General features: G+C 44.4%; 1 protein-coding gene across 3 annotated transcripts in view; it reads left to right on the top strand.

The window, feature by feature from the left end:
• The window catches only part of arhgef1a (Rho guanine nucleotide exchange factor (GEF) 1a), a 135,377-nt gene that overhangs the window by 80,186 nt on the left and 37,187 nt on the right, over positions 1–18,004 (top strand). For all 3 annotated transcript variants that reach the window (XR_008342281.1, XM_053446597.1, XM_053446596.1), the window contains exons 12-14: positions 6,490–6,661; positions 10,514–10,590; positions 10,738–10,910. Coding sequence is in view for 2 of the 3 variants with exons in the window: in XM_053446597.1 (XP_053302572.1) it covers positions 6,490–6,661; positions 10,514–10,590; positions 10,738–10,910 (422 nt within the window). In the remaining variant the exon portion in view is untranslated. The remainder of the gene's footprint in view (positions 1–6,489; positions 6,662–10,513; positions 10,591–10,737; positions 10,911–18,004) is intronic.

Genomic DNA, 18,004 nt, shown 5'->3' with positions numbered 1-18,004 from the left:
TCCACCTTCAATGCCAAAAATTCGAATTGCTTAGAGATAGACTCAGACAGAACAATTGAAGCGTCAAATCTTGTTTTAACGAAAATGGCTACACCACCGCCTTTCTTGGGCCTATCACTACGATAAACATTGTATCCGAGTATGCTAATGTCTTCATTTGTAATAGATTTTGTCAGCCAAGTTTCTGAGATGACCACAATGTCTGCATCTGTTGATCTAACCCAAATTCTGACCATGTCCATCTTTGGTAATAAGCTGCGCACATTAAGATGAATACATTTGAGACCAGACATTCATTTAAAATCAGCGGGAGTCTGGCAATTCAGGACCAGGGTTTGATTGCACATCTCCAGACAGAAGTAAGAGTAGTACAATTATCACTGCTCGTCTCACATTACATTTTGAAGCAGTTTTTCCATGTGTTAAAGCCAGGCAATGCCTTTCCTTAAGGGAAAGAGTAAGATTATATAATGTAAAAAAACGTAGAAGTTTAGGTAAGTCCCTAGGTGGGTCCGACCACAGGTTTGAGGCCCAGACCAAATCAGACTGTGGTTGCTGAAAATGCCCGGCAACATTAGCATTAGTGCCACTGTAGTAAGTGTCTTGCATGCTCGACACATAGCTAGTGGTACTCACCAAGGGGCAATTCCTTGGAGTCAGGTCCCAAAATGTCAACAAACATACTAAAGTTAAGAAAAATGCCATTGTCTTTAAATTACTGAGTTTACTATGCTAGCTGCTGCTGCTGGGGCCTTGAGATGCTAGCAGGGCTGCTGCTGCTGGGGCCTTAAGATGTTAGCAAGGCTGCTGCTGCTGCTGGGGGCTTGAGACGTTAGCAAGGCTGCTGCTGCTGGGGCCTTGAGGTGTTAGCAAGGCTGCTACTGCTGCTGCTGGGGCCTTGAGATGTTAGCAAGTCTGCTACTGCTGCTGCTGCTGGGGCCTTGATGTGTTAGCAAGGCTGCTACTGCTGCTGCTGCTGAGGCCTTGATTGTGTTAGCAAGGCTGCTACTGCTGCTGCTGCTGGAGCCTTGGGAGTTGGCAAGGCTGCTACTGCTGCTGCTGCTGAGGCCTTGGGAGTTAGCAAGGCTGCTACTGCTGCTGCTGAGGCCTTGGGAGTTAGCAAGGCTGCTACTGCTGCTGCTGAGGCCTTGGGAGTTAGCAAGGCCGCTACTGCTGCCTTTGTTCTAGCCCTTCAGAGTCCAGGTAGTCCGCATTCATTTCATGTGATGAATGATAATATCCTTAAATCCAGTGTGCTCAATGAGTAGCCGAAACAAAATAGCGCAAAAAATTAACAAAGACAGAGAGACAAACTCACATACAACCTAACATGCTGCCATCTTCAAAACAACAAACTATCGGACAGGAAAGGACTTGACAATATCCTTCCGACATTGAATGGAATGCTAACACACACACAAAGTGGTTGTAACAACACTGCACATCAATCTGCCTAAAACTTGACATGTATGGTGAGAGTCACTACATACAGTGCCTTGCATAAGTATTCACCCCCCTTGGACTTTTTCCCATTATGTACTGTTACTAACTGGAATTCAAATAGACTTAAATAAACTTTTTCCCGTTTGATCAACAAAACATGCATAGTACTTTGGAGGTGCAAAATAAATTTTATTGTGACACAAACAATAATGAGAACAAAAAAGTTGACATCTGTTGGGTGCATAAGTATTCACCCCCCTGTGTCAATACTTGGTAGAACCCCCTTTCGCTGCAATTACAGCTGCAAGTCTTTTAGGGTATGTCTCTACCAGCTTTGCACATCTAGAGATGGAAAGGTTTGTCCATTCTTCTTGGCAAAAAAGATGAAGCTCAGTCAGATTGGATGGAGACCGTCTGTGAACCGCAATCTTCAAGTCTTGCCATAGATTCTCTATTGGATTGAGGTCTGGGCTTTGACTGGGCCATTTTAAGACATTAACATTCTTTAATCCAAACCATTCCTTTGTAGCTCTGGCTGTATGTTTAGGGTCATTGTCCTGCTGGAAGATGAACCTCCGCCCCAGTCTCAAGTCTTTTGCAGACTGCATCAGATTTTCTTCAAGGATTTCCCTGTATTTGGCTCCATCCATCTTTCCCTCTATTCTGACCAGTTTCCCTGTACCTGCTGAAGAGAAGCATCCCCACAGCATGATGCTACCACCACCATGTTTCACTGTTGGGATGGTGTGCTCAGGGTGATGGGCAGTGTTGGGTTTTCGCCACACATAGCGTTTTGCATTGAGGCCAAAAAGTTCAATTTTGGTCTCATCTGACCAGAGCACCTTCTTCCACATGTTTGCTGTGTCTCCCACATGGCTTCTGGCAAACTCCAAACGGGATTTTTTATGGATCCCTTTCAACAATGGCTTTCTTCTTGCCACTCTTCCATAAAGGCCAGATTTGTGGAGTAGACGACTAATAGTTGTCCTGTGGACAGATTCTCCCACCTCAGCTGTGGATCTCTGCAACTCCTCCAGAGTAATCATGGGCCTCGTGGTTGCTTCTCTGATTAATTTTCTCCTTGTCCGACTCTTCAGTTTGGGTGGACGGCCTCCTCTTGGTAGGTTTGCGGTTGTGCCATATTCTTTCCATTTTCTTATGATGGATTTTATGGTGCTCAGAGAGATGTTCAAAGCTCTGGATATTTTTTTATAACCTAACCCTGCTTCATATTTCTCCACAACTTTATCCCTGACCTGTTTGGTGAGCTCCTTGGTCTTCATGATGCTGTTTGTTCAGTAATGATCTCCAACAAACTCTGAGTCCGTCACAGAACAGGTGTATTTATACTGAGATTAAATTGCAGACAGGTGGACCCTATTTACTAATTATGTGACTTGCAAATGTGACTTGTGAATGCAATTGGTCGCACCAGATCTTTGTTAGGGGTTTCACAGTAAAGGGGGTGAATACATATGCACTCAACACTTTTCAGATTTTTATTTGTAAATAATTGTGAAATCCATGTAATATTTCCCCCCACTTCCAAATGATGCACTATTTTGTGTTGGTCCATTACATAAACTCACGATGAAATAAATTTTAATCTGTGGTTATACCATGACAAAATGTAGAAAAGTCCAAAAGGGGTGAATACTTATGCAAGGCACTGTAAATACATCCCAAGGACAATATTTGGCTGGTGAAGCAAAATGGCTAAACAGCGCAACCTGCTGGAAACAGGAAGTAGTCTTCTGGCTTAAACAACATAGGTTAAACCGGAAATTGTCACGACATCCTAGCATAATCATGTGACATAATTAGTAAGCAGGGACACGCTCTTTGCCGAGTCCCAAGCGAGTGCCTCTTTCTTTTAATGGGGCAAAAGTGATGCATTTTACAACTCAAATGCGTTGATGAGGCCACAGCCAAAATTTTGTGCATCAATACAAGAATGTAAGGGGACTTTTTGGGGTATTTTATGCCTCTGTGCCAGCAACAGCTAGTAGCTGGAGGGATTATGTTATTGAGTTGTCCTTCCATCCGTCACCTTATGAACATCTTTCTCAAGTGCACCCGAAGGCAAATTCTGTCAAATTTGCCGTTAACATTCAGTAGGACTAAAGAATGAACTGATTAGATTTTGATGGCCTTAAGTCAAAGTTCAAGGTCACTTTGACCTTACAAAACATTGTATATAATCTTGTGAACACAACAGCTCAGATATCCCATGAGGGAATTTGTCAAAACGTTTCACAAACGTTCACTTCTACAAAATGTCTATTTTGATGCTTTGAAGGTCAAAGATCATGGTCACATGACCATGGGAACATTATTACTTTGAGCACAAATATTCAGCTGGAGTGAAGGATTAACTTATTCGAATTGGGTGTTCTACGGTCAGGGTCGCTCTGACATCAGATCTTGGAACACAGAGACAGGCAGTTAGTTAAAGCTAGCTGTCGGGCGCAAATAGCAAACAAAGTAGAGCCGAGTTGATATGCATAGTAGTGACAGAACGATCTGAGTGGTTAGTGGAGAGCCGGGTTTAAATGCAGCTGAGGATGATAAGGTGAATGAGTCACAGTTGTGTAGGCCAAGCAGGTGACTCACATGAGAGGGGAGGGTAAACAGCAAAGAGGAACCAAGGTGAAAAAAGAGAGAGGAAAGGGATGATGGCGCGAGTATGGAAATTAGCCGAACCCGAACCCCATTTGATCAACACTTCAGAATATTCGATCACTGAGGACTTAAAAAGATATCTGACAAAATTTGAGAAAGATCTCAGAAACCTGTAAGAAGTGTACAGCTGATAAATTCGTCTTGCTAGTAGGTGGTGCTATGACTATGATTCACTGTTGGCTTTTACATGTTGGCAGGGCAAGACATGCTACAGACATGCCCTTTGATATAAAAACTAAAAACCTTTGCAGTTGAATATTGTGAAAGTCTTTAAATTAGACTTGTAACATTTTAAGTCAATCAGATAAATGCATTGCTATGAGTTTATCAAAGTGCGAGGCATGCAGAATTAAACCAATTATTTCCAAAAAGTGGCTTCCCTGTTAGGTTTAGGGCAGTGCCGGCTGGTTCAAAATATTCTTGGTGGGGCTTTGCTGTGCAATACTCAGTTTTCAGTAACAATCCCACTACGATTTAACAAGAATTGCAGGATACCAGTTCTTTGTGTAATAGTAGGTAATTATTTTATACAATAATTAACATGTCAGTCATTTTTACATTAAAGTAGATTGCTAACAGTATACTGCATTCTGAACAAACTAACTTAAAAAACTAAACTTAGAAAACGATATCAAAATAATATGGACAATAATATAATAATAATAATTAGCCGATTGATAAATAAGGCACATTATTATTAGTTGTTGCGCTTGCGCTTGGATAGTTAGAAGAGTATTCATCTACTAATTAGTAGAGTATTCATCTTGTATAGACTACAAACTGAGTCCGGTTACTAGTTTTTACTAAGTACACATTCCTGAAGCATACAGTACTATTAACAAACACTATTAAGACTAAATAAAAGGAGGTGCCATATACTGCTGGATATCTTATGAGGTAAACTATAAACAAAAATTGGGTCAGGGGAACATGTGTATGTGTTGTTGCCTGCTGCATGATGAGGCTCACATGGCTAACATGGATAGCTTCATTGTATTTTCCAGGTGTTCCCTCGTAGACTCATTGTGACAGCACGGGTGACAAAAAAATAAAGTACAAAATAAAACTTTACTGCAACAATCCAGAGGTCATACACGGGTAGGCAGTCAGAGAAGCAAACAAGTCCATTCAGGGAAAGGCACAAGATCAAAAGTCCGTAATCCAGGCAAGCAGACATACAGAACGTTGTTGATTGGCCAAATTTGTTGATTGGCCAAATTTACTTTGCTATAGGCGTATCTTCCCCAGCAACAGTCCCTTGTTGGCTACTCATCTCTGCTTTATGGGCAATGTAGCAGCAAATTCTACTTTACTACCACTGGTGGCTGAGCTCGTTCTTGGTTCTGACACGTGTAGAAAAGATGAGGAGTAGAGGTGAGTCCAGTTGGTTCCTTTGACCGTTTATTGTAAAAAGGTGGATTACAAATTGGTGGAAATAAACTAAAAGATATTAAACTAAAGAGTCTTTTTTAGATCACAGTTCTCCTGGCAAATGTCAAAGCACACGGTCAAAAAACTGTTGCCTTCCTCAGCCACGCCCATATGCTCTCTGCTGGCTCCTAAGGCCTTTCCCCCTTTGGCTCCACCTTCAGCCTCTTAGGTCCCGCTCAGGTGTTAATAACACCGGGGGTAATAACACCTACAGACATAGTGTCACTCATTCATTCCTACATACACACACATGCACGTACTAATAAAGAAAGATAGCATAAGAGTCAACATAAAGGTTAATTTGGCTCCTACAGGCAGTGTTTCCAGTGCCCCTGAACCATAGACTGTACCCTGAGCACTCGTTTCCCACACATTTCCACTGAACATATTTATTTATATTTGCTACAACACACGTTATTGTGAATTTTAAACACATAAATACTTTCAATAAATAAATAAAATATGGGCGGCGCCCTAGCGCCCTCTATTGGCCACCCGCCACTGGTTGATAGCTTTGAAATACATTATTTTTAGTGTCATTCTAAGAGATGTACATCCTGAATTTCAGGGTTTCCGGGTAAATTAATTATCTGGGACCACCTACCATGTAACCACACTAACACTCTCTGCTTTAATTCAGACCAGGAACCTTTATCTTTCCGTGATTCCTGTTTGTCTCAAACTGGCCTTGTCAAAGGCCAACAGCACCCTTATAGTAATAAAAAAAGAAGCAGTATTAAATTAAATCTCTCAGAGGTGTCAGATTCACCTCCACCCTGATACATATGCATTCAGTTTTATGTTTAACCTATTGTTTATAAAGCCTTCTTCTATCTACTACATAAACTCTATTAAATAGGCTTGGTTCATTCATGTTTATTAATTCTCTCTTTTACACTAAAAATGGACGAAGACTTTTATTCTTGTTGGCAGATGGGGGAGATGGAGAAAATGCAACGGCTCCAAGAGATCCAGGCCAAGTTGGACCCAAGGGCTGAAGCCCGAGTCAGGCTTGGTGGAGTTTTCAAGCCTGCAGAATTGTTTCGCCGGAAACTAGTACTTGAAGGCACACTTTTCTGGAAAACTCCAGGATCCCGTCTCAAAGGTACATCTGTTTGTGTGAACAGTAGGACAGTGTTAATTCCTGCACAAAGCAAAATCCTGCAGTCTGATATTACACATTTAATAAAGTGAAAATTGTACTGTGTCATACATTTTTAATGGCTACAGTCATGAGTAAAATTCAACTTAGGGGCATCAATCCTTATGCTTTATTTTCAATTTAATCAATAAAACTTTATTTGTATAGCCCATAATCTCAAATCAGAATTTGTCTCATAGTGCTTAATCATCTGTCCTTAATCCTCAACAAGAATAAGGAAGGCCTACCAAAAAATGCTTTTATCAGGGGAAAAAATAACATAGAAACCTCAGAGAGAGCCACATGTGAGGGATCCCTCTCACAGGACGGACAGAAGTGCAAAAGATGCCACGTGTAATGGAGAATATCAGCAAAATAAAAGTATTTACACAACATTGATGAGAATAAACAGTTTGTAACATAATGGAAAGTAAATGAATTGAGGAGTTATTGACAGTAATGGTAGAGTGTAAGAGTAGATAGGAACGTGAATAGGCATATTGTATATCAAGCAGTGTTGTTGAAAATAATAGTCAACGATAAACTGCCACCACAACTAGGATCCACCACCACAATCGGATGCCGCCATAATCCACAATCCATCATCATGATCCACTGACAATATTGAGATCCACAATTGTGATCCACAATCAGCTGCCTATGCGATATAGGATGCGCCAATAAGACCACGATCAGCCAACACAGTCCACCAATACAATCAAAATCTCTGATTCGTGATCGACCACAGTGATCCACGATGTTGCTGCAGCTGCATTCCTGGATCTGCAAAGATAGAGCACAAGGACTCCGGTGAAGAAGCCAAGTCTGTAACATGTATTGACGAGTCATGTTAATCCATTGGTCAAAATGTGTATGAACCCTGTTATTAGTAAGCCTACACCAAAAGCACTGCGATACTGTATACTATACATATACAAATGTGATGCTTGATGTTATATAGTGCTGTCAAACGATACAAATCACGATTAATCGCATTTATGTCATAGTTAACTCAAAATTTATCACAATTTAAAAAAATGATTGTGACTTAGTCAACCACCAACATTTTCGTCTCGTCTCGTCAACGAAAGTTAAAATAGATTTAGTCATAGTTTTTATTTTCAAGATCCGTTATTTGTTTTGCCTTGAGAAATTCGATGTGGCGTGAGTGCGTGTGAAAACATGCAAAAGCCTGCGTCACACGGCAAAGCGTGAGAGTTGGCAGCTCTGCATTAATCTCGCAAAAAAAATGTTGACGTCGTTAATAACGCATTTAACTTATTTTAGCGTGGACTAATATGTCATTATTATCCTGTACACTATATCAATGATGTTTATATAAATTTATTTGTGATATAACATTTCCAAGTTATAGGTAGAGTCAAAGCTTTACTTACATACAACACAGATAGTGGACAAACACAAAATGCCTAGCCAGTAGAAGAAATCAGGTGAAGCTTGAAACGTCTCTTTGCCTTCTCTGGGGGCCCTCTGGCAGAATCTGCTCCAGTGTGTAGATGTCTATGGTGTGTAGCTGTGTACTTCAGTGTGTAACAATTCGCCCTGTTTAAAACCCCAGGGGAAAATTACTACGCATTATTTTCAAGGCACGGGTGGATTAGTCCCGCTGCGTACGGCGCTCGCCGCCGACCCAATTTATAACAAACGAATAATCACTGGTTAGCCCGATAATCTTGTCATAGGTCCCACCACACATAAAATAATATATATATAAACGAAATAAAATCAAGACAAGTTGCGTACGATTATCTGTATTTACCAAACAACAACACCCCCACACATCACCTCGACACGTCCCCGCAAACAAAATCGGACACACGCTATTTATACAGATCCCAAACATCAATATTTCCCCACCCCCGGATCATAACATAACCCACAAACAATCAATACTTCCCCACCCCAAGTTCATCACATAATCCCGAAGCGACGTCCCCACAAACGAAAGATAAGCAGGTGTGGCGTGGTGAGTTGTCGCAAACCGTCCCAACAGTGTCCACGATGTCCTCACCCCTTCCAGGAGCCAAGAAAATGTTCAATACTTGCAGTAATCCCTTAAAAGTCTCTCAGGCAATAATCCCGCTTCTTCAGAAAATCCCATGAAGGTTTTAAGTGATCGCCGTTCCCTCGAACCTCTGGTCGCTCCGCCAACCCGCACCAAAAAACAAAGAACCCCCTCGGGACGTCACTTCCCCCATATTTATCCTATTTGTTGTTACAGAAACCCAAATGTACATCATAACACATATAATTAACAAATACATACAAAGATCCCTTCCCTCATCCTTATAATTTGAAGGCGTCTGACCCCTGAAATATGTACATTTATTGATACATAAAGTGCACTTAGGTGACCTTTACAAGTGTAGCTTCTAGTCTTATTTGAAGTGAGGCAAACAGATCTGCGTGCTCCTGGCTGTGGAAGGATTGATCCATGTCATCTGCCACAAGCAGTCTGCCCTGCCCCCTCCTGGGTGAACTTTTCAATGCTGCTGCCTGAGCCCGCAAGGTCGGGTTGGCTGTAAGACGTTCTTTATCATGTTTTTCATTTGGGCATTTTAAGAGATAAGAAAAGAGATACATTTATTGGTCCCACACACAACATGCAAATGGGGGGAAATTTTCTCTCTGCTTTTGTCCCATCTGGTGAACACAAGAGGACACACAGAGCAGCCTTGCACACTGCGCTGTGGGGAGCAGGTGTTGGGGGAATAAGGTGCCTTGCTCAGGAGCACTTAGACAGTGGGGTGGGGTAGGCACTTAGACAGTGGGGAACAGATCCAGGTGTTGTCCGTCCAGGTATGTTTTTGTGTTGTCCCTCCGTGGAGTTGAACCAGAGACCACCGTTGGATTCTCTGCCCATAGTCCAACTTTCTGCCACTAGTCCACCGCCTCTCCCGTTTTAATGGAATACTGGGGAAATGTAATAACTACAATAGGACAGTTTAATGCCAAATAATGCGGCAATGCCAGTGGAGTCAAAAGCTGAGTGTGCCATGGACATGTGTATATGGTGCTGACTTTGCCAGTATTTTGGAAGGACAAATGTATGAGACATTGCCACGCGAAGACACAGCGATAAGCTGATTTGCATTTGTAAAAAATTTGTAAATATACAAGATAAAGATGACAAAATGCTGTAGAAAGGCGGAAAACATGATGAAATCTGGAAAGAGACAGGCGACTTGGCCAAACTCACTATATTCAGAAACTCCAGCTCTCTACAAACCAACTGCAGCTTCTGCTCTGATCATGACGCAGCTGTGACCAGAGAAACTCTGTATTTCACTGTTCTTCTACAAAGTCACTGACCGTATGCGTGAACAAGCTACGATCTCACTGCATGTGTCGCTCTGAGCGAGTGAGCGGGGTACATGCAGCGGGTCATTCTGCGCATGCAGAAATTAATCATTTGACGTGTCAAATTAAATAACCTGATCCCGCCATACATTACATACCTTGTCTCCTGTGAAGTTTTGATAGTGTGAAATCATATGACACTATATTTCTTTGTGACAGGTAACTTTGATTTTTTTCTGTTCTTTGTTCCTTTACAGGGTTGTGAACATTTTCCACTTGTTCAAGATGTATTTCTTGTTTGACAACAATGCAAATAATTGGGGAAACCTAAACCTCCAGACTTTTAACAGGACTGTGTGCTTTAAATTATAACCACAAAATTTGTAGAAAAGCTTTTTCAGACTTTGTTTAAGGGTAGTTTGTGACTAGGTTTCACATAAACAATTGAATGTCTGGTAACATTGTATGTATGTGTGTGTGTGTGTGTGTCTGTAGATATACACGTCTTACTGATGACAGACATCCTGGTGTTTCTGCAAGAGAAAGACCAGAGGTACATCTTTCCAAGTTTGGTAAGAAAAAGTAGTCACACTCATACATGTCCAAATTAAAAGTGATTTCTCTGATGGTCATTTGTTGTGCAGGTGATTGAAATAATGGCTTTTCATACTGCTGTTCTTTCACCTTTCCCCTGTCTATCTGTCTACTGTGTGTCCTAGGACAAATCTCCAGTACTGTCCCTCCAGAACCTTATAGTGAGAGATATAGCCAATCAGGAGCGAGGCATGTTCCTCATCAGCGACTCCTCTCCTCCTGAGATGTACGAGATTCATGCTGCCTCCAAGGAAAACAAGAATGTCTGGATACGCCACATTGAGAACACAGTCAGCAAGTGAGCAAATGCACCAACACAGTGTGTCCACGTCATTGACAGTCATACAGTTAGACTTGAGAAAAACTGTTTATTTAAACACTAGAAAGTGTGATCAGAATAGTAATTGTGGAATATCATTCATATTTGCATATTTTTATGTATCGGTTTAAGTTTCTTTTGAGGCTAGACAATTGTTCCTAACCTGAAAAGCTGAATGTTACCAATGCTTAAGTTCCCCAAAACTAGGTAGAATATGAGTGAATAGTTTAACATTTTATCTACATCAAATGTTTTAGCAAAAAATAATCTTCCAGCTGGAAGTGAAAATGTCAAACAAAATTTGGAGGCTGTCATTATTGGAAATATGGATGTTCGGGCATATCTGAGTAAACACCTGAGAAGTCCCCTGTCTCTGGCACCACAGATTTACTTTCATATATATTCATCTCCCAGAGACAATGCATATTAGGTCATCATAAGTGGAAATGGATTCAAGCCCACGATTTTTAAATTACAGGAAATCTACAAGTGAGCATTTCCTCAATATATTCGTCTATCCATACCTTTCACACCCCAAGGGCCTTTATTATGAAGCTGATTCAAAAAAACGACGGCCAACCTATGACTGGTTAGTGAAAGCTCCCTCAGTGGCGAAATGCCTTTCGAAATGCCTTTCGCCACTTGCCACTTGCAGTTTCGTTCCTGATCCACCAATCAAAAGAGGAGTGTTATCATTTGAACTAGAGTTGCACGTACGCTTCCAAGTATAAATGTAACCGCAGGCATCGTCAGCGCTCACCCTCACTGAGACGACACCCTGCAGAGTTTGTGTGATTGCTCTTGTTTCCTCTATCATTCAGATATTCATTGCTTTATAAACAGTCTTTTTAAAGACTCCATCCTTCCTGAGTAATATCTTCCTGCACTTGCAGTAGGCCTATTCGTAGGCTAATCTAAGGAGTAATTTGCTCCACAGTCTTTTTAGAAAGCTCGTAGCCCCAAGAGCTAGCCTTCTAGCTAGCTAACTGCTTCCAACTGCAGCTAGTCCTTTTCTCCTTAACACCTACCTTTACATCTTCAATCATTCACGTGTTGCAACAAACTACCAACTACCCCTAACCAGCTTTGGGGGGGCCCAGCTTGCAAAAGTTTGAGAACCCCTACTTTAGAAAAATATGTTCTGTTTGTAGAACTACCAATTCACATATTAGAATATAGACCAAGTATTTTATACTGCAGATGATATGCGATTACATTAAACTGTTAAACAGAACATATGCATCCAGCAGTTTAGTGACAGTAGGTGCCACAGAATTATTGATCATGATGAAACTGATGTGACATTGATCATATGTTGAGAATCACCTATGGGACACCCTGGGTTAAACCTAACCTCCTTTCGTAGTACCGGTTCACCGAGAAGTTACTCCCTTTGTCACAAAGTTACCCATTGTTATGCAAGTCTATTTAAGTGGAAAACCTAACAAAAACAGGCAACGAGGTATAAGTCAGAACACTTTTTCCTCACATTCAACATGACTGTCGCTTGTGCGTGAATTCAAACAATACAAGAAATACAATCCGCCTACCACACGGGAGACCCAGGTTCAAATCCCGACTGATCCTTATAGCAAGACTCAGCCATGGAACCAGACTCAGCAGAGGCAAAGGCTCCCCTATCATCTGAGTCCCCACGGACACCGACATCGGCGGATCAACTCTACGTGGCAGTGGTCAGTCATGATGCCACGGTGTCTCGTCACGAGGCTCGCCTAACCCACCATGAGGCTGCCTTCACTCTCCAAGAACAAGCCCTGCATGGCTTTTAACAGACTTTGATGGATGTACTGGCTCGCATGCCACCACCGGTCCCCTCTGGAGCTCCAGTACCAACACGTGATCTACGTCCACTTGCAGAACCTCGACTACCTGCTCCCGAGAGGTATGACGGCAACCACAGGAACTGCCGGGCGTTTCTAACCCAATGCTCTCTCACTTTCGAATTTCAAGCCTCCTCCTTCCGTACTGATCGCGCTCGCATTGCCTACGTCATAACTCTCCTGATCGGAAAGGCCCGGGCATGGGCCAAAGCTGTTTGGGAACAGCAGGGCTGTGATGACTTCAACACCTTCCCGTGCGAGATGCGTCGGTTGTTTGACCATCCAGTAGGGGGGTAGAGATGCAGCTAACCGCCTTTTCCAGCTGCGTCAAGGCAGCGCTAGTGTTGCTGAGTATGCCGTACTCTTCTGCACCTTGGCAGCTGAGTTTAAGTGGAACGAGGAGGCCCTGAGGGCGGTGTTCCGGCAGGGGCTCGCTGGCGGTATCAAAGATGAGCTGGCAGATAAAAGTCCTGTTTCAGATCTGGAGTCCCTAATTGACCAGACATTCCGTCTCGACCACCATCTGTGAGAGAGGCGTCGTGAACGAGAGCCGTACAGCCGCTCCAGTTCTGGAGTCACTGCTTCAACCTTCAGTTCTCCACAGTGGCCTCGAGGGCCTCAGAGTAACCCACCTTCTTCTGAAGAGCCGATGCAGCTTGGTGGAAACCGCCTTTCCCAGGCAGAACGGGACCGAAGGATGAGGGAGAGATGCTGTCTCTACTGTGGAGGTCCTAACCATTTCCGCTCCTCGTGTCCCGTGCTTGCGGGAAAAGCCCTGCCCCCTCCAGTAAAGGGAGAACTGTGACTTACTCCTTCAGACTCTACTTTGCGCCTGCAGCTTCCTCTCACCATTTCCTGGGAGCACCAACAACACCCTCTACAGGCACTTATAGACTCTGGTGCTGCTGGGAAATTCTTGGACCTCCTCCTCGCCAGCAGCCTTCACCTGCCCATAACCAGCCTGGACTATCCTCTCTCAGTGACAGCCCTCGATGGTAGGCCCTTGGGAAAAGGTATGTTAACCCATATTACCAGTCCTGTTGTTTTGTCTATTTTAAAGAAACATTATGAGAAGATTCAGGTTAATCTTATCCACTCTCCTGAGTTCCCTGTTGTGCTAGGGTTTCCCTGGTTGTCTCACCACAGTCCTCATATCAATTGGTCTTGGGGAACTCTGGTCGAGTGGGGTCCAAAGCGCAAATCTTCTTGTCTCCTCACTAGAGCTGTGCCCTCGGTGCCTAAGCCTCCTAGTCCTCTGGAATTGTCCCAAGTCCCTTCCATGTACCATGAGCTGAGTGAGGTATGTGAGGAAGGCAACTGCCCTTCCCCCTCATAGGCCTTTTGACTGTGCTATTGATCTCCTTCCAGGGTCCTTCCCTCCACGAGGAAGGATCTTCTCCCTGTCATCCACAGAGACCCAAGCTATGGAGGGCTATATCAAGGACTCCCTAACAGCTGGAATCATTCACCCCTTTTCTTCTCCTGCCGGTGCCGGATTCTTTTTTGTTGGAAAGAATGACGGCGGTCTCAGGCCGTGTATTGATTATCGGGGCTTGAACAAGATCACGGTGAAGAATCGTTACCCCTTGCCCTTAATGTCCACAGCTTTTGAACTCCTGCAAGGGGCAACTATCTTCACCAAATTGGACCTCCGTAACGCCTACAACCTGGTCCGGGTCAGGGAGGATGACGAGTGAGAGACGGCCTTCAACACACCTACAGGTCACTATGAATATTTGGTAATGCCATTTGGGTTGACCAGTGTGCCAGCGTTTTTCCAGGGGCTCATTAACGAGGTACTGAGAGAAATGCTAAACCATTTTGTTTTTGTCTATCTGGATGACATTCTGATTTTCTCCAGATCCCTCCATGAGCATGTCCATCATGTCAGAGTCGTCCTCCAGCGACTGTGTGAAAACCGTCTCTTCGTCAAAACCCGAGAAATGTGAGTTCCACGTCTTTGAGGTGTCCTTTTTGGGCTTCATCCTGTCCAAGGGGAGTCTTCTCACAGATCCCAAGAAGACTCAAGTCGTCCGGGACTAGCCTCAACCATCCTCGGTCAAGGAGGTGTAGCGGTTCATTGGCTTTGCCAATTTTTATAGGAAGTTCATCAGAAACTTCAGTGCTGTTGCCGCCCCCATGACCGATCTCACCAATCGGTCATGGGGGCCTCTGGAGGCCCCTTTAAGTGGTCTCCAGAGGCGGAGCTGGCCTTTCGTGAACTGAAGGTGAGATTTTCTTGCGCCCCTATCTTGACCTTACCTCTCTCCCCTTTTATGGTTGAGGTGGATGCGTCTGAGGAGGCAGTAGGGGCTGTGCTCTCCCACCGTCCGTCTGATGGCAAACTACGTCCTTGTGCCTTCTTCTCCGCTTGCCTTTCGGCTGCTGAAAGGAATTGATGTGGGGGATCGTGAGCTCCTGGCTATTAAGATGGCCTTGGAGGAGTGGTGCCACTGGCTGGAAGGGGCCCAGCACCCTTTTGTGGAATACATTCAGAGGGCCAAAAACCTGGAATACATTCAGAGGGCCAAACGTCTCAACCCCAGGCAGGCAAGGTCGGCTCTTTTTTTCAATAGATTTGATTTGATTTTTTCCTTACGCCCTGGTTCAAAGAACCAAAAAGCTGATCCACTTTCTAGATCAGGGATCTTAAACGCTTTATCAGGCCAAGGACCCAAAAACTGCTGGAGAGATGGAGCAGGGACCCCATACTATATATATTGTATGAAATTGTGTTTTATATTAAACTGCCATGTATAAACATAGCTACCTTGTTATTGTGCATTCAATACTAAACTATTCAAATATAACACGGGTTCATATATTCATGTTTTTTATTTAAACACGTGCAAGGTACAGGTCGACCATGCCACTGCCATTTATAAACATAAATCTTGCATGCAACACTGGGCTATTACAATAATTCACAAATTCATGTTTTTATTTTAAACATGTAGAAGAGACAGTCTGCCATCTGTGGATGGCACACATACTCCCACATTAGTGAGATGTCGGACCCTGATGGGTAGCACACAACTTATCTAACCTTGGACGGATGGAGGTTGTCAGGCAGAGGGTCATATCAGCCTCACAATATGTCGGATGCATGTTAATGTCTTTTTAAAGACATTTACATTTGTGGGAAAAAAATTGGTTGAAATAATTTCTTTTGTCAACCTAAAATTTTGCGTCCCCCCTGCAGTGCCTCCACGGACCCCTAGGGGTCGCGGACACCCTGTTGAAGACCTCTGTTCTAGACTGTTTCACAGATCGGATGTTGAAAGAGTTTCAGCGTCCATCATGCCGAGCTTGAGGATTGTCGCTCCTGTCCGATTGGGAGTAGAGACACTGGTGCGTGTCTAGAAGAGGGAGCCAGATCCCCGGGACGGACCCTCCAAGCAGGTGTATGTCCCCACGGGGGTGCGAACCAAGGTTCTGAAGTGGAGGCATTCTTCTCGTCTGACCAGCCACCCAGGAATGGGCAGGACTCTAGAGTTCTGGTGGCCTGGAATGAACATGAATGTGAGGTCCTTTGTTGCTGCCCCCCCCCCCCCCCCCCCCCTCCTTCATGGTCTCCTTCACCCTCTACCCATCCCCAAGCAACCCTGGTCCCACATTTCCATGGACTTTATTACAGATCTTCCCCTCTCTCAGGGAAACACTGTTATTCTGGTGATTGTCAACCGCTTTTCTAAGGCGTGTTGGTTTGTCCCCCTGCCCCAACTCCCTTCTGCTCTCGAGACTGCTGCGGCTGTGTGTGAGAACGTCTTCAGGGTCTTCGGTCTTCCCCTTGATGGGGTCTCGGATCGTGAGCCCCACTTTATGGCTCAGTTTTGGAGGGCCTTCTGCAAACTGATTTGGGCTACTGTTAGCCTCTCCTCTGGATTCCATCCAGAGTCCAATGGACAGACGGAGAGACTAAATCAGGACCTAGAGACCCCCCTCTTATGCCTGACCTCCTCTAATCCTTCGTCTTGGAGCAGGTATGTGATCTCGGCTGAATACGCTCATAACACTTTGGGCTCCTCTGCTACAGGTCTCAGCCCCTTCGAGTGCCAGTTTGGGTTTCAGCCTCCACTGTCCCCCGACCAAGAGTTAGAGGTTGGTGTTCCCTCAGCCCAGAGCTTTGTCAGATGGTGCAGGCGTGTCTGGCACAAGGCCCAGTCTACCCTGCAGAGGTCTGTCCGACAACCAACACCGTGCCAACCGCTGCCGCAGACCTGCACCCCCTCTACGTCCTGGACAGAGTGTCTATCTGTCAATGCGAGACCTTCCTCTGCGGGTTTGTGGAGCCCTTCAAGATTGTGAGGAAGATTAATCCAGTCTCCTATTGCCTCCAACTCCCCCGGTCCATGCGGGTCAACCCAACGTGCCATGTCTCCCACCTACGCCCGGTCGCCACGGGCCCACTGGTCCCACCAGCTAAACCCTCTCCGCCCCCCAGAATCATCGATGGCGGTCCGGCTTATTCTATCCACCGTCTAATGGATTGTCGCCTTGTGTGGAGGAGTCTTCAATATCTGGTGGACTGGGAGGGCTATGGTCCGGAGGAACGGTCCTGGGTTCCGTCTCGGCATGTACTCGATCCAGCCCTCATCAGGACATTCCAAAGTCATCCAGATCGCCCTCGAGGGAACGTCAGGAGACGTTCATAGGGAGGGGGGTCCTGTCTAGATTCTGAACTTTATTGATGCATCCCTGCAGCTTTCACATTCCTCACCTTTGAGCTATGCAGAACCCGTTGGCACCCAGCCCTTCTTGCATAGTTACTGCTCCATCATCTCAATCACACCCTTCTTCAGCACATAACACCCTTGTTTCACTTGTTTGTCACGTGCTGCACCCCTACCTCCCGTCATTCCTAGACTTGTTGACATGTGTCCCTCTGTTAACGTCCCCATACCAAAGGGCGCTGACAAACGCGGTAGGCCAGTCCTCTACCACAGGGGCATGATGGTGTGCAATAACTTCAAAAACCTGACCTGCACATTTTCTAACTGTATGTGTGCTTCTTCTGCAGATGCACCAATGTCTGTAACACCTGCCCCCACAATCCGACCACTAAAGGGATGCTTTGAAAAAAAAAAAAAATGTATATTATATTTCTTTTTGTGCATGGCTTCCCTGTCAACAAATATACTGATTGAAAAAAAAAAAATCAAATATCAGGTCAGGAGATTAGACTTAGACTCTACCCTGTCTCCCTCCACGTCTCCTGCACATTGGTGACCA

Source organism: Pleuronectes platessa, chromosome 18 (assembly GCF_947347685.1).
Source record: "Pleuronectes platessa chromosome 18, fPlePla1.1, whole genome shotgun sequence".
Lineage (NCBI taxonomy): Eukaryota > Metazoa > Chordata > Actinopteri > Pleuronectiformes > Pleuronectidae > Pleuronectes > Pleuronectes platessa.
Note: the sequence above shows the minus strand (reverse complement) of the source record. Positions and strands in the feature narration are given on the sequence as shown.